The sequence below is a fragment of the Cygnus atratus genome, chromosome 3 (assembly GCF_013377495.2).
Source record: "Cygnus atratus isolate AKBS03 ecotype Queensland, Australia chromosome 3, CAtr_DNAZoo_HiC_assembly, whole genome shotgun sequence".
NCBI classification, from domain to species: domain Eukaryota; kingdom Metazoa; phylum Chordata; class Aves; order Anseriformes; family Anatidae; genus Cygnus; species Cygnus atratus.
The window spans coordinates 745,958-768,371 of NC_066364.1; the positions used below are offsets into that span (position 1 = coordinate 745,958).

At 45.7% G+C, this 22,414-nt stretch overlaps 1 protein-coding gene across 4 annotated transcripts in view; it reads right to left on the bottom strand.

The window, feature by feature from the left end:
• The window catches only part of ASXL2 (ASXL transcriptional regulator 2), a 118,918-nt gene that overhangs the window by 27,940 nt on the left and 68,564 nt on the right, over positions 1-22,414 (bottom strand). For all 4 annotated transcript variants that reach the window (XR_004781951.2, XM_035568233.2, XM_050710122.1 and 1 more), the window contains 2 exons: positions 12,319-12,434; positions 6,035-6,161 (listed from right to left, as the gene is read on the bottom strand). Coding sequence is in view for 3 of the 4 variants with exons in the window: in XM_035568233.2 (XP_035424126.2) it covers positions 6,035-6,161; positions 12,319-12,434 (243 nt within the window). In the remaining variant the exon portion in view is untranslated. The remainder of the gene's footprint in view (positions 1-6,034; positions 6,162-12,318; positions 12,435-22,414) is intronic.

The following is a 22,414-nucleotide window of genomic DNA, read 5'->3' on the forward strand; positions in this document are numbered from 1 at the left end:
GAGTGAGCCCTCCTGGAGCACATTTCTGTGCGCACGAAGGAGACGATAGTGACTGGAGGCAGTCAGCATGGATTTACCAAGGGTAAATCATGCCTGAGTAGCTTGATTACTTTCTGGGATCAAATGACTGGATTTGTGGATGAGGGAAGTCAGCTGGATGCCAATTACCTCAACTTTAGCAAGAGGTGACATTGCGTCCTGCAATACCGAACACGCTGAGACATTGGGGTCTGGATGGTTGGACAACAGGATGGGACAGTGGCTGGATGGTCGGACTTGGTGAGCAATGCTCCATACTCTGCCTGGAGGGTGGCAACAAGTGAGTGCTTCTGGGCACCTGGCCTGCTTCACGTTTTTATTCAGGGGACAAAAGACTTGCTGAAGTCTGCAAGTGCCACCAAACTGCGGGGAGCACCCCCTGTGCCCGAGGACAGAGCAGCCACCCGCTGGGGCCAAGCCAGGCTGCAGGCAAGGGACAGCAGGAGCCTCACAAGGACAAACACAAAGTCCTGCCCCCAGGGAAGAAGGACCCCTACCAACAGGGCAGGCTGGGGCAGCTTTGCTGCAAGGCACCGGGGGATCTTGGTGGACAGCAGCTAAACTTGAGCCAGCAGTGTGCCCTGGCACCAAAGGCCTCCTGGGCCGCATGAGCAGGTCCACAGGATCCAGGGAGGACGTTATCCCGCTCTAGTCAGCACTCGTTACACCTCACCTCCATTCTGCGTCCTGGCCCAGGTTCTCAGGTACAATGAAGACATGAAGAAACAGGGCTGAGCTCTGCTGAGGGCCACCAAGATGCTCAGGGGATGTAGCACTTGCCCTGTGAGGTGAGGCACAGGGACCAGGGCTTGTTCAGGCTAGAGAAGAAAGGGCTGAAGGTGGCCACCTTGTTCCTACAGGGGGCCATCGGGAAGATGGAGCCAGGGTTGTCACAGGGGTGCAGAGCAGGAGGCTGAGCGAAAGAGGGGTATAAGGAAAAGTTTTTTTTTTCCCATGAGGACAGTCCAGCAGGGGAGAGGGGGCCCAGAGAGGTTGTGCCATCTCCATCCTTGGAGGTTTTCAAGACCTGACTGGACAGAGCTCTGAGCAACCCAGTGGAGGCCAAGCTGCCCCTGCTTTGAGCAGGAGGTTGGGCTATAGGCCTCCCTGACGTCCCTCCCCACATGAACTATTCTACAATTCTAACATGCTTTCAGAGTAGTACCAGAAAGGCTGCATAGACCAACAGGCAGAATGTACCACACCTTATAAACTGCAATGTAGCAGCAAAAAATGGCAAGTCAGAGAGAGAAGGGAAAAATAAATAAATAAAAAATAGAAATGCTGGAAGAAAATAGTTAAGTTCGCCCACGATAAAAGTGGATGTGGCAATACTGTGGGAAGTGTGAAACCGAAATAAGGAGAGAAATTGATGTGCTGTGACCTCCTGTCCCAGAGGCCTGGTGTTCTGCCTGTGCAGGGCAGCAGGACCTCCTGGCCACACGCAGGAATGGCAAAAGCCTTCCCAGGACCACAAAGAATTAAGACAGAAAACACTTTAAGCACTTTATGTAATATGAATTTAGATTATTTACTCTATTATTCTATCTTAATAATTACTCCATGTTAGCTAACAATGTTATGGGAATATCCTAGCTGCTCTGGGCCCTTTTACTTCTCCCCTGTTCCTACTTCCCTAAGAGAAAATGCAATTCCTCCTGGGGTGGGGAGCTCAGGAGGTCTGGTCCTCCAGGAACAGTATTGAGAGTTGTGCTAATGAAGCATTCAGGTTTCATCCTAATAGGCAGAGAAACTGCAAAAGGCTTTTAAACTACCATTTTCTACCAAAGACTTTATGCACCTGGACACTACATTTTCTTCACACAGCCACTGGAAATGTGCAATTTTCTGATGGATTGATTTTGGCTTCCCTTTCACACCACACCAGCTGAGGTGTAAGGGACACAAGCACAGCTCAGGACTGATCTTCAAACAAGCACAGTGAGATTAACTGTTTTCCCCTGGGCGTTTCTGAAAGGATCTGAACTAGAAAGCTGCCTGGGAACAACAGGCAACAACATCAGCTGCTCAATACCCACCTCCCTTACTCTGCTATGAAATGATGCATGAAGTACAGTCGATAAGCACGCCTGGTTCTTTCAGATGGATATACGGAGCATAGCTGCAACCTTCATATGTTTGAACAGATGTTACAAGAAACATTCCAGCAGTATACAACCAGCAAGCCAGGACAGATTGGTCTAGTTTTGGTTTGGATTTGTTTGGGGCTATTTGGAAAGGGAGAATAAACAAACACACTAAAACACAGAAAGAATTTTATACTAAAGAAAATCAGGAAGAGATGAGGAAACATCTCCAATTATGCAAAAGGCTGTAGAGAGAAGAAATCAAATAATGTGCATGTCCATGGTGGATAGGACAGGAGATCTTGGTTTTAAACCAAAACAAGAAAAGATTCTAATTGGTGGCTGATAAAAACAATTTAAAGATAAAGTTAACAAAGCAGGAAGGGTGAGACTTGCTGGGAGTTTTTGGCCTTTGCATCAGTGGGGTTTCTGAGAACAGGCTGAAGAAAACATCTGTCAGGAATGCATACGAGATCCTGCCCCGAGGAGAGGATGTGCACTAGATGAGCTCTCGAGGGTCCTAGGGCTAGTTTCCGACGACTACAGAGTTTTTAACCTAGCCAGTGAATTTCAGCTAAACGTGTAATTCATATAATCACACCAAGAAGGTCCAACAGCAAAGTGTTGCTCATGCTGCTATTATTTTATTGCTGTGTAATCCTCTCTGGCTGCTTCTATGCTAGTAAACTAAATGGTGTCACTGGGCATCCCCCCGGCCCTAGGAACGCCTGGCACACACTGGCCATATTCTGGCACACACTGGCCACGTTCTGGCACAAACTGGCCGTGTTCGCAGCTTTAAGCTTTCTGTCTCCCCAGGCAGGGTGGCTGCACTGATTGCTTTTTGGGAGCGATGTTTGGCCTGTGCTAAATGCCAAACCATGCCAGGGACTGCCTAAGAGACTGCTAGCTTGTCTTGACTGCCAGCCAAGGCTGCGTCAGGCAGGGGATGTAGCAGACTGGATGGACTGAGTTCCAGTTCTTGTGCCCAGTACTTTGGCAATGATTAGCACAGTAGCAGAGATGCAGTTTCTTTCTCCACAGGCAGTTGCTTCTTGTTCTAAGCAAGGCTTGTTGGCTGAAGGACTGACTGCTTGGAACTGGAATCAGGATAACAGATGCTATAATAATAATAAAGCCACAGCCGCCTTCTTTAGAAAATGGTTTGGTATTACCCTGGTTATCAGGCTTTGCCAAAAAGTCATTTTTAAGTAGACTAAAAATAGCTTAGGATTTGAGATTGGAGATACAATTTTGTTGTGATCTTTTGTGTAACATTTTCTCTGCCATTTTTGGGTAAGCTTCATGACTGCCAGGCTCAGCCACGTCATCTGTGCAGGGACACCTGGCAGAAACCTTTTACAGTGAGCGCTCTTGCTGCATTTTTCTCAATGCTTACATTTTTATGGTCATCATCTATCTGAGATGAATCAAGATGAGTCAAGAAGATCAAGGGTGAAGAATGGAAAAAATGATGTAATTATCGAGGGGGAGGGAACTGCCATCTCACAGAAGGGTCTGAGTATGACAGACAGCACAGCATTTTACCCATGATAATTAGTGTAAAAGTGCAGGGACTTCAGACGGGGACTGTATGTGTCGCAGAGGCCAGTGAGGTAGGATCAGAATCAGCGGAACTGGGAACGTGAGGAGGAGATACTTGCTTTTTGGTAGAGATCCCAGCCTTGAAAAGCGAACCCTCTTTTCCCCTTGTACACAACACTGTTGATCCTGCTCCTGCCTCTCCCTGCTCCACATGACATACACGAACCCTGTGTACCAAAACTGTGCTTGTGACTTAGCTCCCAACACACATCGCTCCCCATTATAGCTGCAGAAATACTTCATGCCAGTGAATAAACGAGCGATAGAACAGCCATGATTCACTGCACAGAAACATGAAGTGTTGTACAAAAAGAACAACTCTTCTAACCATATATACGCAGTGTCGGGCCTTAAAATAGAAAATAACATTTCAGGAAAGAGTCTCAGAATTTCAGCAGTTCTAGGAAAATGCCTGCTTTTGGCTGAGTCTAAAGAAGTAAATGGAATGCTAGGAATTATTAGAAAAAGAACAAAATTTAGAATATCAGAATGCTATACAAATTCAAAATGCATCTGCACCCTGATTACCATGTGTTCATTCTCTGCCTCCATAGGCATATAGCCTTCCTTATGAGGAACGAGAAAAATCAGTAGGACTATTCCGATTGAAAGAGATGTCTACTAAAGACATGAGTGGCAAGAAGTTGTTGAATAAACAATAGTTGTTCATTGCCTTTTTGATAATCAGATGGAATCAAAGTTATAAGGAGCCTGGCTCAAAAACAACAACAACAACAACAATAATAATAACAACAGCAATAATAACACTAATAATATTAATAATAATAAATAATAATAATAATATTTTTTACACCGTAACATTTGCCACAAGGCATTTACAAAGTCAACATACCCATCCTCCAGATTAGGCAATGCACTGAGGAAAATGCCATTGAGTCCATGAAATACAAAGGCATCTCCTCCTGCTTGGAAGGTCCCTGAGGCACAACCTATGGGATTCTGCGAGAGCACTGCCACATGCCTACCCTGTTCATACACAGTGCTGAACAGAAGCCAAATGCCTCTTACTTGATATGCCCATTATTCTGGTTTCTGCCGTAAGTATGAACAAAAGCAAATTGGCAATTGGTGATCTGGGAGATGGTACAGAGCCACTACTGGTAATGTTTACAGACCCAACAAACTGTGGATTGATAAAATAATTATGGACTTGGTCTACAAAGTAATTTAACTGTACAATATGTAAATCACAGAATCCCAGCCCCCCAGGACGGCTGGGAGCACCCCTGGGTGCCCCTGTGCCCCCCTGCCCCAGCAGGGTGCCCAGCCCCACGGCCCTGGGCTCGGGGAGCTCTGCAAGGAGCAGCCCCCGGCCCCTCTCGGGGCAGCCCGTGCCAGGGCTCCCGCACCCGCCCAGCCCAGCAGTGCTGCCTGAGGGGCAGGGGGAGCCGCCGGGGCTCCAGGCTGGGCCCGGGGCCTCTGGGCCCGGCCCTGGGCACCGCTGAGCAGAGCCCGGCTCCGGCCTCTCCGCACCTCCCTGCGGGTACTGACGGCCATGGGGGAGCTCCCCCGGAGCCTCCTCTGCTCCAGGCCCAGCAGCCCCAGCTCTCGCAGCCTCTCCTCACAGCACGGGGGCTCCGGGCCCTTCGGCATTTTGGTCTTAGTGTTAATCAGTCAATACAAACACAGAAGCATTTGCTGCATCTAGGAGAAAACAACTTAAGTCGTGTTTACAGAACCAGGAGCTCATCCTGGAAAGCAGTTACGCTGAGAAGAGTTTGGAAGCAACTGCCTAGAAATAACTGCAAAGAATTTATGGCAACTAGTGAAAACCTTCTGCTGGTAAGGAAGCAAATAAGTTGTTGAATGAGCAAGAGAAAAGCAGCGATCTCTTTAATTTCTAATGTAGCATAAATGCAGGAAGGCGCTTGAGGATCTTTCAGATAAGAACGTACATCTTTGGAACAAGACACGAAAGCCACACTACAAAATGAAAAGACAGTTTGAAGAGAAATAAATACAAAAAGAAATGCCATCTAATTTGCTTAGCCATGAGAAGGACCTGACTACAGTGTATAGACAACTATGAGGGAAGACATTTGTCACGGAAAGAAGCTTTTTAACTAGACAATGGCACAGTCAGACCTATTCAAGATCTGTTCTTAACAGAATGCATTCCTAATAAAATCAAAGCCAGGAAACAAGAAGCTGGAATATTTCAGAAACAAAGAGAATACCATATGGAAAGGGGACTTTCTCCTCTCCTCCCCTAAGAACAAGAAAAAGCAAGTTACGGAGAAAATGACCGTAAAAGAAAACACACGAATGTCACTGCCACGTACCAGATTTTGTAGGTGTGGAGTCACTGGCTGCCTTGACAGCCTTCAGAAGGACATGCTGATTAGACGACACGGGCATGCCTGCTCTGCATTGCTGCTGCTGTTGCTTCTGCTGCTGCTGTTTCAAGGCCTGGGGAAGAGGACAGAAGAACGTGAGCAAAGAGATATTAAAAATATTCTTAGAAATTATTAATACACAGTATAAACATCTTGTTTTACAGCAACCAATAGCTGGATTCTAACTGTAAGTCCATCAAAAGCTTAAAATGGCTTCTGAAATACGTTCTGTTTGCATGGGACACCGATACTGTCTATTTAAATACAGTTCTACAAGTAGAAACATTTCCTACCTTTGCATTTAAAGCAAAAAGCTAATGGTTGCAGAACTTCTTAAGTTGTGTGTTTCATGAAAAAATGATCTCTAGAGAAGGCAAAGAGAAAGAATTCCAAATCTGGAGTTGGTTCAAGAAGTAATTATATAAATAACTTCAAAGTAAAAGTTCCACAATGTAATTCATTTCCATCTCCTGGAGAAGCAAGTAGCAACTTACTAAAAACATTCAGCAGAGACGATACCTAATAAGAAAGACTTTTTTAATTAGGAAAGCAATAAAGAATAGAACACTGAAATCCTTTGTTTCAGAAAAGACTGTTAAGGCAACTATAATTCTGCCTAAAAAACACAAATGACTAAGACAAGGAAGTAAGAAGGCAATTTGGTTAAACTGCAGCTTTTACCCAAACCAAACTGTCTGTTTTCCAAAAATGAACTCAAAACCCAAATAAATTTGACAGAATAAATTACAACAGATAAAGTATACACCTGAATTTCACAATAGGAAGTAACAGAAAGTAATATGCTGTTATATATACAAATGAGTGGGACTGTTAACTAGAGATCCACTATCTCAAATAATAATGGTGAAATACAGTTTGAACTAGGAGTCAGAATAAAAATACGCAGGAGTCTGCAGAACCTGCCGTATGAGGAAAACAAGACAGACTTTCAGACACAACTTGAGGAAGACTAACAACAGAATACAACTAATGAAGTGACATGTTAGATTCCTGTTTTCCTATCTATTAAATAGTTCCTATTTATCCGCTTGTCCTGTGGGCAAAAAATATTCAGTAAAACTGAAGAAAAAAAAAACTGAAAATCACTAAGGAAATATCCTCTGCTATCACAATTAATCTCCTCTTATTGAGGTCAAAAGATTTAAAAAAAAAAAACAAGAAAAAAGAGAGGGAGAGAGACCCGGTATTCGAGAGACCTGGTATTCATACAAGTAACACAAAAATCTATAAACAAGTTCAAGAAAGCTTTTACAAAGTGTTTTCTGATTTGAAGATGAACTCTTTTCTTGTTTGAAGACAAACTGCAGGCAACAGTGACTGTCAGGAAAATATTAGACTATGAAGACCACTAGTATGCTTAGGTGTTTGTGTGAATCCCATACTTCTATTACACAAATCACTTCAAATATTTAAGATTTCACATGTTCAGTTCACCTCCTATTCTGTATGCCATTTAACTGCTGCATTTTTCTTAGCTTAGGTAAAACAATTCTGCTTCTGTTCATTGTCGCCCCACAGCTCTCCCTTGTGCAGTGTCTCAGGTGCCCACGCCAGTGGTGGCTGAGGCATGTGTGGGAAGAGAAGGAAACAATTATTCATTAGACATCTCTTTTTAAATTCCGTGTCAACTTCACACTTACGTTCTGTTAGAATCATCTCCGTTTCTTTATAAATCTTTATATATCGAGTCCTGTCCTAATCACAGAATAATTCAGGGCTTGTTGTGACAAGCCTGGCTCCATCAATAACCTCCTCAGAGGTACTTGGAGGGGACAGATGGACCCTGCTGTCTGGTTTTCCCCTCAGCCTCCCCTTCTCCAGGCTGAAGGAGCCCCCTTCCCACAGCCTCCCTCACAGGGCAAGCGCTCCAGCACTATCCCATGGCCTCCCGGAAACTCACTCCAGTTCATCAATGTCGGCTTCTGTTGGCCCCAAAACGGGACGCAGTATTTTAGAAGAGGTCGAATAATGAGTGATGATAATGATAATAATCAGCAGATAGATATAATCACCCCCCTCCACCTCCTGTTTGTAATACCCTAAAAAGCTGCCAGGGCATGCTGCAAGCTTCCTTTAGAGCTTGTGTCTACCAAGACCGTGAGCTCTTTTTCGGCAGAGCTGCTCTTGGTGCTATTGCAGGGAGCTAGTCTGCCCCTTACTAGTCTGAGTCCTCACTAAATTTCATGAAGTTCCTTCCAGCCCATTCCTCCAGCTTGTCCAGGCCCTACTGAACAGCAGCAATGCCCCTGAGTGCATCACCAGTGTCATCTGCATCCTGTCTCCTGCAGGACGCTGAGAAAAGGTATTTAACAGGAAAGGTGCCAGGATAAAAACACGATGAGCTTCACCTGTAACCAGCCTCCAAGCTGAGTATAAACATACACCATCACCCTCTGAGCCTGGAGATCCCGTGTTTTTTAAACCAAGTAGTAGTCTTGCCATTTAGGCTGTAACATCTGAGCTTGGACGTATGGATGGTGTGGGACAGCCCAAGAGAAGCCTTGATACAGGCAAGATATGCAAAATCCACAGCTCTCCCCAGCCCCGACCCGCACCACACAAATGCTCCCCCTGTGCCCATGCGCAGGGGTTTGTTATTGTTTTGTTTGCCTTTAAGTTGCCCTTTCTTTTCGCCGTGGTCCCAATGGAGGTAGGTGTTCTGGGCACACAGGGGGGTCTGCACAAAGGGCAGCTCTGAGGTAAACCCCGCTGTGAAGGGTGGAAACCACTGCTTTATTCTGCAGGGTTGAAAAAGCAAAACGCAAAACGGTGCTGTTCAGTATCAGCAGCATCTCCTTTAATTGCCATTGAAGCGAAGACCTTACAGCACCAGCACGTTCCTCCCTGTCAGCTCCACAACGGATGCCAGCAGGGATGGCAGCAGGGACCAGGAGCTGGTCCAGTGCTCCCATCTCTTGCTCTGGACCTGCTTACGCCCTCTGACAGCAATGGTAAAAATGTACGGGGACACACCTAACGGGGAGAAGTCTGTGCTGCGCTGCTCCCTTCGTCACACAAAAGGCAACAAAGACTATTCACCGACCCAAGAGCTTTTGTAGGGTACAGCTGATCCCGGTCCCTGACCTTACTCCTTCCATGTGTGCATGGCAACAACAGATTAAAAAATGGATAAAGACAAAGGCCAACAGTATAAACCTTATCAGAACAGAGATTATGGCTCCTAGTCTCCAAAACCCCAATGATATCTGAATTCTGATGTCTTTGGGATGGCTGCTCAAGCTACGTAAGGAGAGGAGATGGTCTGTGGATTGGAGAGAAACAGAGGAAAGAATCAGGGTAGTTCCTGCATTTTCCAGCAAAGAGTGAGAAATCACCTGTCTGGATCCAGATTACTAATTTCAGAATCTCGGTGTCTTTTTTTCTGTATCACCAAACTATCACTGTAACCAAGGAGGGTTCTCCCCATGGTTGTTTCATCATTTTAGCAGGATGAGCACTGACATGCCTCTGTCACTTTAGATTCAGATTTTGCAAACCTCTAACTCAGGATTCTTCAAAAACACTGGAAGGAACATGTGGCTTGTGCTGAACACAACCGTCTGCTTGCTTACTGTACTGCGTGGTGTTGGCACACCACTGTATGCCATACTATTTGGATGTATTTTACAGTTTTAACCCTGATCCGTTTAGGAACTAATTCCTGTTTCTTCTTTCTTAAAGGACCTGATACTTACTGTCAGTATAGCAGCGGCATGGTGCTCAAGGGTTAAACGTCCTCACTTGCAAATCTGCTCTCTCTTCCCTCCAGTGATAATGACTTAGTGCTTAAGACAGGAGCGCTGAATCCAGCCAGCTGTCTTCTCCAGTGCACACTAGCAAATAATCCGGGTGTAATTAAAAATATGAAAGCTTTCCTTAAGATACTGAGTGAAACAAGAATTATGTTTTTCCTACAACTCTACTCATAACACTTCTGTCTCCTTCCTGCTATCAACATTTCCTCATTCTATCTATTTTTATGACTTTTCCTGCCCACGGGAGCAATCCTGTTTAGGAAGAGGTGGAGGGTGTGGTATTTGGTCAAAATGGCAGAATTCCACTGGAACCAAAATTAAGCAATGGATCGGGCATGCAATGATCTTCATTTGACCCAAAGCCAGAGCAAACTTTAGGCAGGTAAGTTAGAACGTCTGAATGGTTTCAGCATTCTTCAGCAACACCTCTGTGCCCAGAAGATAAGTTACCCGTGTGCCCAGAAAATAAGTTACCACGATGCTACAACTTGATGCTGTACTCTGGGACAGAAGAGTTCAGGGAGAAGAGCTGCTGTGATGGTAGACGATAACCATCAGAAACTGCTTTTGGACCTATCGACAGCTGCAGAACTGTGAAGTACCATCAGGTATGCTATGCTATGCAGACACAATTTGTTTCCCCATTTCTCTTTCTGGGTTTCCGACCTTTTTTCCCCAAACCAATGAGATTCTGACCAGCAAAACTGAGAACACTGTCTGAAGTTTGGAACTCACTGGTTCTGACATATTTTACTACATACAGAGGCAGAACTGGAATGAGGATGTTCAGGACATACACATCTCAGGATATGAAAGCTGGGGAGTGGAGGAAAAAGAGCAGAGGCAGAGAGGAGCAAATGTAAAGGTGAGGAAGGCTGGTGGTAACGGGGGCAGAAGGAATTCAGACACGGAAAGTGGAAAGCTATTAGGCATGTAATGACAGGCTGGGAGGAGAGGAGAAAAGTAGATGGAGTTTGGAGTTTGGAAATAGGGACCCACAGAACAGGGAAAATGAAGAGAAACTGCTGAACACAACAGTGGAAAAAGGACTGTTAACAAACCCTAAATGTGTTTGATCACTCTCTTAAAAGAGAAAAGACTGTGGATGTTGGAGACAAATGATTGCCAGCCAGGCTTAAAGAGGGATGAGGAAGGGATGGCAAAGAGTATAGTCAATATCAGCTGAATTAGTGAGAAGCAACATTCTGAGGATTCAAATGAAAGTGGAAACCTGACTCTTCAGAAGAAAATCTGCCTGAAGTGACAAAACAATCTCACATCTTTAATTCACCTAACAGCAGCAAGCAATGCCATAGTAACATTGCTGCTTCTGTTGAGAAACAGCAAAGTGGAAAATGAAAGAGAGAAGATTCCCTAAAGCAGGCATCTCATTTTGACATCAATCCAACTCCTGCTGGAAACAAAGCTCCAGTTTATTCAGTTTCCTTATCTTCTCATGTAATATTCTCCTCAACAATATGCCCTAATTAGATCCTTCTCTCTCACTGCAAATCCTTTTCCAAACACTGTAGGCATCTCTGATAGCTGAATACCACTCTGAGTGTTGTTTCCCAGCTGGCAAATTCAAGAAAGCAGGCTGGGCTGGTAAAGGTAAATCCTATCCAGAACACATCATGATTTCATCAGTCTGTGACAAGCTTCCGTAATCCCTCGACTAGCACCTCCTCTGCAACTTGATTCATAACTCCTTACAGATTTTACTCGACTAAGGAGTAAATCTAACCCTGTTAAAGCATTTCCTTTCTAAGGATCATGGAAAACTAAACAATGCAGCTGGGGAAACACCTGCAAATAAGAAACTCAGGGGACTAATTCATCTTGCATTTTTCATTAAAAGAAACAGATCATTTGAGGTACAAACACTTACCCATTCCATCCTGAGTGCCTGCAATAAACACTACCTACAGAACAGTCATTCCCCAAGCATGGAAAAAAACCAGTCCTCCTCTTTCTCTCCTAATGCCCAGTAGAAGTCAGTGTGCAGTCCTTCCCCTTCATCCCTCAATAAATACACACATTGCCCACAGAATTCCTTGGAAGGGAAAGTACGCCCCTAATTAGGGGATGAAGTCAGAGGACTTAATTCTTTTCTCAAAAAGACGTTCCATTTTCTAAAACAGACTGTCGAAAGCTAAGGACACTCAACAAAAGGTTGGGTGAAAATAAACAATGTCTTATATCCATTCTCTAAAATAACAATGACAAAATTTCCAGCTGCTTTTTCAGCGAAAAGGCAAAGCACTAAATAGCACGGTATTTTCAATCTCCTTTAGGAGAGAGGGATGTTTTAACAAAGCCCTGTTTACTATGAGACAGCCAGGAAATCCTGACTTACTTCCTTGCAGAGTGCAGTTCCACTTGGAAAGATGATTTACCAGAGAAATAAAATGATTGCGACAATCCCTAGACTAGGTTCCAGACTGTGCTGCTTACCTGTTTGAGTGCCTTCTTGCTGTGCTTCTGGGACGAGGAGATGACTTTGCCTGTTTGGATGGAAGGTGACGGGCAGCCAGCCTGGGGGGAGGACGTCTGTGACAGTCTAGATGACACTGCAAGAAAAAAGTACGTATGAGCATACCGGACAAGCCAACCTTTATACGTTTGCCTGCAGCACATTAGCCAGTCCTCACCACTTCAGATCATCTCATGAGGGTCATGAAAATTGCACCTCCAGCAAGCGTTACTTGTGTAACAGAAGAATCGTTTCTATTTCCTAGTCCTGTATCAACGAGGCAGCTGTTTTCCTCGGAAAGCCAACAGCAATTCCTGTGACTGACTTCAGATCTTTCATCTCCTGTCCATTTCTTTTTCATGATTTTAATCATGCAAATAGCTGCTATCAAACAACACTGCAGCCTGAAAAAGTTTCAGCTTCACACAGCTTTAGCTACCTGAAGTCTAAATAAAAATACAGACACAGATAATGGTTATCTTCATCTGGAACGGCCCGTGGTCAGGTACCTGCCTGCCTGGTGGCATTTCTGATCAGATTAACTCTGCACCCCATGTAAGAGTGGGAAGATAAATGACACGGAACAAAGGGGAACGTGACTATCACTCACTCCTTCTTAAGAAAGAAATACGGGAATATACTGGTTATACCAGTACATGAACATATAGGCTCACTGAATGAGCCTAGACAGTGTAAAGAAATCTAGTCCTAGCCATGTGGAATCCTAAAGCAAGGCTGCTGGTTTCCCATGATTTGGGCTTTCATATCAAGTGTCCCCTTACAACCAAGAAACCAGGGATAGGAATCAAATCACAGCTGGTTATGTGGCTAGAATATACCTCTTTGGTACAGGATACTGAAAATACTCTGCTCTGACGGCAGTGTTGATGGATATGTGGCCAGCCAGGGAAGCTATTTGGTGTCAGGAGGAAATCCTTCCCTCTGAGGGTGGCGAGGCCTGGCGCAGGCTGCCCCAAGGAGCTGTGGGTGCCCCATCCCTGGCAGTGCCCAAGGCCAGGCTGGATGGGGCTGGGGGCAGCCTGGGCTGGGGGCAGGGGTCGTGCCCGTGGCAGGGGTGGCACTGGGGGGCTCTGAGGGCCCTGCCAGCCCAAACCGCTCTGGGATTCTGTGATCAGTCTCAGAATCATGGTTTCCCATCTATTGTCTTGGCAAACCTGTACTGTCGTGGCCAGCAGCCAGGTTAACCTCCCACATGTGCATACGTAACAGGGCAGGCAACCAGTGCACTAGGGCCAGTGAACACTTTCGCTGCTGAGGCTGAGAGAGTGCAACAAAGAAGACCAAAAATACAGAATGACATGAGTTGGAATGCCTCACATTGCATGAGGGCCATACCAAAGCAGACACCACACGTGTCAGCAAGAATATCAGTGAGATACGGCTGCACCTGCAATGAACTCCAAAGCCGTGAGACTGACGGGGTACGGGAGCAGCAGGTTAAAAAAGCAGCATAAGTTAGCAAATTTGGGGTCTGTGTATGTATCTACACATAAATTAGTACAGATAATAATGCCAGCTGTAAGATCAAGGAGAAAAAATAAGTGCAAAAGAATGTCTGATCCCAGAGACGAGTGTGACCCCAATCACAAAGGATAAAAAATAGCTTCACGTTAACTGTTTGAACTACTGCTTCCTGAAGCGATTAGTTGCAGCCTGCACGAGGCTAAACTAGGATCCTTTCCTAGCAGAAAGGAGGTAAGAGACAATTGCAACAGCTCTTCATTAACGAAAGGTGCGCTGTGGTTCTGTTCAGCATCCACAGGAAAGGGAAGCTGCTGAATAGTGCACTGACGGCAAGCACCAGAGAGCAATTTCAACAAAAGGCACAAAATTAGTAACAGCAAATCATACAAAGTAAAATTCGCATGAGTGGCATAGGGATGAAATGTAAACAGCAAGTTGCCTAGAAGGCATATACACTGGAGATGAGGCTGTATCAGACTCTGAAATACCATTAAAAACAACTCCTAGGCTATTGGGCATAGTAAGAAACCCGTAATTTAAGTCACTGGTAAGATTCCCATATCCAGGTTGATAGGTGCATATAATAAAGGTGACACAGCCGTACAGCAAGCATAATTACCACTTAAATAGGGAAAAGAAAAAAAAAAGCTGTCGTAGCAAGCCCTGCAAAGCAAAGGTTATATTTGTACTTTAAAACAGCAGAAAGAAAGTTCCAGAGATGCGCTGCCTCTACTGCCTTTGCGAACTCGCATTTGTCTCTCAGTCTGGTTGAAATCAGAGTTCGGGAAGGAAAAAAAAAAAGGTGCTGGAAAGACCGCAGCCTGGTAACACCTGGAGAGAGTTCATGAGAACATAAACTCACAGGAATTCTTTTAATGCATCAATAAAGAGTAATGGGAAAAAAAGCAAGTTTGTTGCCGAGAGTCACTCAGACTTCCAGAGATGTTCAACACGCCCCCTGAAAAAGGTTTCTAAAAATTATTTGGCACTTGTTTAAAAAACACAGAATTGGCCTTACTCTGATGCTGGATAGAAGGAAAGAACAGAATCCAACGTTAATCAGGCAAGGACTTAACAAATATTCTGCAAGGTCGCATTTTAGTGCTTAGGGATAGACTGGAAGTAAGTACATTTCGGGAGGAAAACAAACAAGCTCCAAGTAGAACCTGTAGTAATCCAAATTAACCGCGTCAGCTCAGGAGAGATGGCTGACAGGTACTTGAAAATGGCCAGCAAGATGATGCAATGAGTAAGGATGGAGAGATGAAGTATCTACAGTTCTTACAGCCTATTTACGCTGGCTGTCTCACTTGCATGCCGTAGTGCTGATCACATCATTAAAAAAAAAAAGCTATTACAGAGTTTGACAGGATTCAGGAAAGTAAGGAAAAAGGTTAAGGACATGAAAAAACCTAGGGACACCGCGAGGTTTGCTGTTAGTCTACAGGAAGGGCCGGGACTGGAACATGCAGAACCAAGTGATGCAGCTTCACGCCCATGGGCAGCTCCCAGCTCCCAGCTCCCAGTTCCCAGCTCCCAGCTCCCAGCTCCCAGCTCCCAGCTCCCAGCCCACCAGCGCTGCAAACGCCCCGCAGCCGGACCAACGCCGTGCCCCGTCCCTCTGACACGGATCCCAGTTTGTCGCTGTTACACACGAAGAAAACACAAGCGCAGCTCAACATTTGCACCCCGTGCACAGAAACAGACTGGCTGCTGCTGGTTCTGAGACATTTGAATAGCAGAACAGAAACCACATCCTCTTTGAAGCCTATCACTGCAGAAACTTGAGGCTCTGCGTGGAGCAGACGCACTAAGCCAAGCGGGCTACGTTCCTCCAGTCTCGTGTTCTGTTCACGTTTTAATTTTCATGCTGCCTTGTAACCATGAAACCAACCTTCCGAAGCCAGCAATGGCGGCGCAGGCTACAATCCCCGCCTGGGAGGAGGACTCACCCCTGGAGCTGACCCAAAAAGCCGCGCCATAAGATTCTGCGCATCCTCTGAACGCGTACGAGCCCCCGGTGCTACAACGGGCGCGGAGCTTCGACCGGCAGCTGCGACCACGGCAGATTCTGGAGAACAAACAGGAGAACTCGACAAAGCCGAGCGAGTCACAGCTGCTTGAGCTCAGCTGCGGGCCCCAAAGCGAAGGGGGGTGGACGAGGGGATAAACCAGGCAGAATACACCCCTGGGTCCTCGGGCCCGAAAGCTCTCAGAAAGTTTACAGCCTTTTAAGAACTGAGCATGCAGCCAAGTGGAGGTGTAACGCAAGGACGTGCACGTACAGAGAAATGCTCTGACTCCCCCAAGGACAAGGCTTGACAAGCTGAGCTTGTTTCCTTTAGATTTAAAAAGGACTTAAGTAAAGTACGCTCTCTCCTCACTTCAAGCTTTCTTAATTGGAAAAATATGCGGAGCTGAGATTACACCTCTTGATGCCCTTAAATCCTAAGAGCACTTCTGGGGGGAAGCTGCAGAACTAATTGCAAAATGTAAAGCAGCACCTGGGAAAGCAATGAACCTTGCAAGACACCCATTTAAAAAACTGGATGAGTTGCTTTGCACAGCTTTTCCTTCATCAGCTGAAGATTAGAGAAGACTGTGGGACAGTACCTGGCAGAAAAGGATTTCAGTAGATTTTGTGCATTAGAAACAGTGAACAGAATCTTCTTGTCCCAAAGAGCCGTAACAGAAGGGATGGAGATGTCACCTGGATAACAGGAGACAAGGACAGAAATACGGCTGAAGGGCAGTGCCAAAAAACCCTCAAGTATCTGAGAGTGCTGGCCTGGAGAAGCAGTTAAACCTAAGCACGCGTAGCCAGGACAGCTCCAAAACTAATAACTCCGCACGCTCAGCCCCAAGTTTTTAGCCAGCTGGTTCATTCACAAGGGTTTATTACTTCCTGCTGTTGGTTTGGCTGGGAGAGGAGTGTGCCAGGTGAAATTTTAACAGCTCTCTTAGATTAAAGTAGATGAGACGAAGTGGAACATGTGTCAGCCAAAGCTCACGAAACCCAATTTCAGATAAACTAAGAATGGACCCAGTATAGTCCCCGTCCTAGCTGCAAGAAAAAATGCTGCAGAAGGTACATCTGCAGTCAATTACAGTTGCAAAACGTGGGACAGAGGCTCTTTTACGCTTCAGTCTTCTTAATGTAGTTGACACAAAAGCATTTCTTCTGAGAAACTAAATTACAATAGAAATTTAATTGTGTTAAGGGTCAAATTAGCTTAGAATTTTCACTCTGGCAAAATCTGATGACATTTTACAAGGTATCAGGTTCCTTTAAGGTTTGCAAACCCTAAAATAGTGGTCAGTCTATTCTCTTATGTATTCTTACAAACAAACTGTGTTAACAGCAACGGGGAGATATAGTAAGATTTATTTAACAGTAATTTAATGAAGGAGAAAACGAATGATTAATCCTCTTAGAAAAGCTGCAGTAAAATACTGCAAATTTCAGGATGTAAACGAAGGCCGGTTCCCTCCTACCATAAATAGGACAGGTACGGTTTCATCAAGATGCTGCCTCGTCTCTTTGCTCTGCAGAGCCCCGTTCAGTCACCGCTAAGGCCCTCTGCTCGAGCCCCCGTGCCGAAGGAAGGCACTGGTTCACCACGGCTCGGATGAAGCAACCGGAGGACGACCGGACTGCTCCCCCGCGGGACACTGCGCTGCCCCATCTGCTTCTCCAGCGGTCACAAGGGCAATGGTGGGGAGCACCATGATCCTTCCGACCCTCCGGGACTTCGACCGCCCTGGGCACGCTCTGCTGTCCCTGCCCAAAGCTGCTCTTTGCCCAGTACCTGCCCACAGGCCACCCTGATACCGAACACCAAGCAGCAGGACTCGTAACTCGCATCTGGTGCTAGGCATTACCACCTAAGACCGAAAAATATGGAAAGGTGGAGATGCTTGAATTATTTTTACCTTTTTTTTCTTTTCCTTTTTCTTGGACATCTCGTCTTAGTCAGGTTATTTACTTTCTAGGGTGTGAATTTAGACAGATATTTGCCTGTTCGAAATAACAGGATCACAGAACCACAGAATGGCTTCGGTTGGAAATCCTACTGGCTCCTAGCATACATCTGCTCACTAGCTTAAAGGAACACTTAATAATAATATTGCAGCTAATGTCTGTCTTTCACAAACAGCACCAGGTAAGCAATGAGAAAACACATAGATGTGGCTGATCCCCCTTTGTGAGAGCAAGATTAACTGCCTGACCGTAATGTCCCTTTAAGCTCAGTATTTCTGGTACACAGAGCTATACGGACCTTAGCTTAGTAATTTACTTTTTGATTGATTGCCTTACCCTCCCCTGTCGCTGCACAAAGTGTGGCCGGCTGCAGAACTGGGCTGTTGAGAGCACAGCGGCTTAAGCCAATGCAGGAAAACACCTGGAGGAGCACTGAGATGGAGAGCAGGGAACAGAAAAGCAGAGGGAGAGCTTGCAGCGTCACAGTGGGGATGATGACAGGAAGTCACACTTTTTTGGCAGGCACTCGGGTAATTCCAAAATCAGGATCAAGATTAAGATTTTCTTAAATTGATGTTGCAGAAATGACTGGCTGCTTTGCTCAGGCCTGCCTCAGAAGAGAGCAGTGGGAACTGCTGAAGAAAGCAAGCCTAAAGAACGACCTTGTATTATACAACGGTTTTATTTCAGTGACTCCAGAAGAAAATTACTCTTAGAGCAGTCAGCTCAAGGTCAGCCTCGGGTGTTCACTTTACCAAATATTGGCACATGGATACCTTAAGTGCAAACCGTTTAACAGCACAAAAGGAAGCAAAACTACTAAAAAGGCACTAGAAATAAAGGAAAAACTGCAGTTGTTGGGAGAGTTTGTGAGGTAAAATACTCTCAGATCAGAAGAAAAAAAGATATATCAGATTGTTAAACTTTGATCCTGACCAAGAGTCTTTTACATGAGCTAGGAAGACAACCAAAACAAATCCACCCAAGTATTACTATTGTAAAATGAGTACAAGGACCCTGTATCCTGATACTGCAACAGGTTCGGTGATGAAAGCAGGGGTGCAGCCTTCTGACCCGTGCTCATCACTGGTAACTGGAACTGCGGGGTTTTACTGGATGTCTCATCCTCCAGCTTTTAGAGATCAGAGCTAATTATCGTTCCAAATATACTATGCAATAAAAGAAACTCTCATCTTTGGTAAATGGAATCAAACTATTTCGGAGCAATGAAACCATTCTGCTAAATCTAAACATTAGATAAAAGCTCTACCAGGGACAGAGAGCCTTCTGCTGGGTAACTGCTCTGGCTACCTGCACCACAGAAACCAATGCCTTAGGAACGGGTCACACAGCCCGGTAATCCATTCAGAGCACCACAGAATAAGCTTGGGTTGGCAGGGACCTTAAAGATCATCAACTCCAACCCCGTTCCACCCACCAGGAATCTGAAATCTGTAATACGCTGCCAGGGTAAATTTGGTTTACTGCTTGGCACGGAAGAAGAACTCTTCTGGATGGTCTGCAGGCACGAGACACTCACCCTTTGCCTTTAACAGGACCCAAATGTAGCGTGGTCCAGACGCAGTACGAGAAGCAGCCCTACCCAGGCGGTGGCACCGGCCCTACGCCTGCTCTCGCCTTGCTGCAGGACTCGGTGAGCAACACGTGGGCGCACAGACATGGGACTCACCTCTGCTTCCCGGCTGCAGCTTGGACGTAGGGACTCTACTGGGGCTTTGTCTCTGCTTTTGTTTGGGCTTGGGAGAGTGTAACATGAAACGAATTAAAATAGTAGATCCAGAGTTCCTGCTCAAGGGGTTGCATGCATTTCCATGGGGTTTTCTGCCTTGAAAGCTACACATTCAGAAAGAAAAGGCTGAACTGTACTCATCTGGAAAGAAAGTACAGTCAAGCTGAACCAAAAATACAATACTCCCCCCCTTTCAACTATGTGCAGTCACAAGCTTAAAATAACCCAATTTTAAACAGCTAATGGGATCCAGATGTATTACATGAAAAACTCCCAGTGAAAGTCATTGAAACACGTTTGAGAAGCACAGAAACATCTCCTGTTCGCCCAACGCCACCTTTGTTTTACAGGTATGCAGTTTGTCAGAGCAAGAACGGGAACTCGAGCTTGAATTCATAACAAAACAAGATCAAACATACAAGTGAGACAATATTTTAGAAGAGTTCTCCACCACACAACTGCTCCTTGCTAAAATTAAGGAGGGAGAAATGACCAAAAATATCATCCAGCTGCAACTTTCCAGAACTCCCACTCCTGCACTGGGTGAAGTTAGAACTTTTAGTGCTGTGACACAGATTACACATTCCTACTGTCAGGTTACGTTCTTAAAACGTAATAAAGATCAACCGTCTGCTTCATATAGAGAGACCGGAGTGCATTTGGCACTGGCAGCTCTGGGAATACAAACTGAAGTACTGAACAAGTCTGTGGCTGAGCACCGTGCGTCTCCTTGCACCACGGACAGGCTCACAATCCTCTTCACTACCCACTGTGCTCACTATCCTCTTTTGCTCCCAATTCAAAGCTTTCTTAGAGTACAGTTATTCATAGACTCATAGACTCATAGACTCATAGAATATCCCAAGTTGGAAGGGACCCATAAGGATCATCGAGTCCAACTCCTGGCACCACATAGGTCTACCCAAAATTTTAGACCGTATTTATTGATATATGTTTTCTTGGTTCCACAGTTAATTCCTCTACTTGAGGAAAGGACACCAATTAAATACTGAAAACCACCTTAAGAGATAAGAGAAAAGGAAGGAGACAGCTCCACAGCCCTGCCCTAGTGAAGAACTGAAGTTGGCACCAAGCAGCTCAACACCACGAGCAGTAAAGTACTGGATCACTTTGGGAAAGATCTGACAAGCTGAGGTGCCGATAAGAGCCAAACATCCTACATCAAACACTCAAGACCTCGTGTCCGTGATGCCCGGTGGTCAGAGGGACAGGTCACTGCGGTGTTCTTCAGGGTGCAGAGCCCCTGCGGCGGCAGCGGTGCTCTCCAGGACAGAACATCACCCATCAGCATTATCGAAGTGTCAGACAACACCACTGTCATAAAGCCTTATCAACTGTGGAGATCTCCCAGCTAAACAAACCCCAGGCCTGCCTAAATGACACAGAAGTAGTTCTGGTTTCAGCCTCAGGGCACAGGGAGGGCACAGGACCACCTTCATTATTCAGAGCATGCAGCGCATCTAGCAACACCAGCCCCAGACTGGGAGGCCCTGCTGCAGACGGCTTGTACAAAGGCAATGAGAAGCCCCCACCCCAGTATAAAACAAATTAAATTAGAAGAAACAGTAAAAAAAAAAAAGGCAATCTATATTCCTATCAATTCTGAAAGTTAAGCGTTACCACGTTTCCTGGAGGATGCACAGCGATGACAGAGGCAGACAACGTCATGTCTCCCTGTGTGTTTGCAAAAGTAAAATCAAGATCATCGAAATGCTCTGAATTTAGAGATATTTTACTGATCTAAGCAGCATTTTTTCATCTGTTGGGGTGTAAGGTAGTTGTTTTACATACATGTTAGAAAATGACAGCTCTAAGTGCCGGTTACCTCAGCAGACACCAGTTTAGCCAACACCAATGAGTTGTTCCGAGCTGGTTTTTTTAATATTACAGCAGATGTGTGCCTTTAGGAAAAAGTGAGGACTTGTAACGGTGACTGCTAAATCGAAGTCATTCACTTTGGCAGCCCAGGTATTCGACAGGAGCTGTCGCTGCCATGGCTGACAAATATCCAGCTCTCACTGGAAGTCACTTGGCAGCTGATCTGGGTTGCTGCTGCTCTCCGATCTCACCAAGCGGACAAGGCCGTGTTTTGCCAACACTGCAGTTCTGTCCAGCTGCGTTCTTCCTGCAGTCTGAACACGCTACACTTTCAAGGAGCACGTGGTACATTAGTGGAAAGATTTCAGCATTTGCTTCTTACTCGTTTCCATCCCACGAACACTTCCTGCTTCCTAAAAAACACCTCTAGAGCTCAGAGAACTTAGCAGTACCCCTTAGCTCCTCTCCTTTTGGACTCTGGAAAGCAGAAATGAAATTATTCAGGTCAAGGCCAGTATGTGTAAAACCAAGAACTGAGCGTAGCAGTCCATCCTGCCCAAGCTTCCTGCCACAGAAAATCCAGGTGCTGCTGCTGTGATACTTTCTGGTGATAGCGTACAGGTACTTTGGATCAGCACCTGCAGGTCGCCCCAAGGCAAACGGGGCTGTGCAGAAGAGCCATCCTAAATTTGTAAAAGACACCTGCAACGCTCCACGTTAAGACCAGCAGAGCCTGAGAAGAGGAGCAGTGCTGACGAGGAGTCACCTCCACAAGGCAGGCAGGGCGCCTTCACAGCGCCGCGCCGCCCAACTTCGCCACCCGACCAGGGCGAAGGCGCACGGTGGCGATGTCTGCACGTGAACACAGCTGACACCGGTGGCCACCGATGGCCTTGAAACGAAGAGCGAGGAGGGTACATCGCCACGCAGGAAGAAATCCTGTCACTTTGTGTGATAACGTAAGAGTGAGGAGGAAGCACGAAGCCTAGTGTGGTTTGGCGCTTCCTGAGGCTAGTTCCAG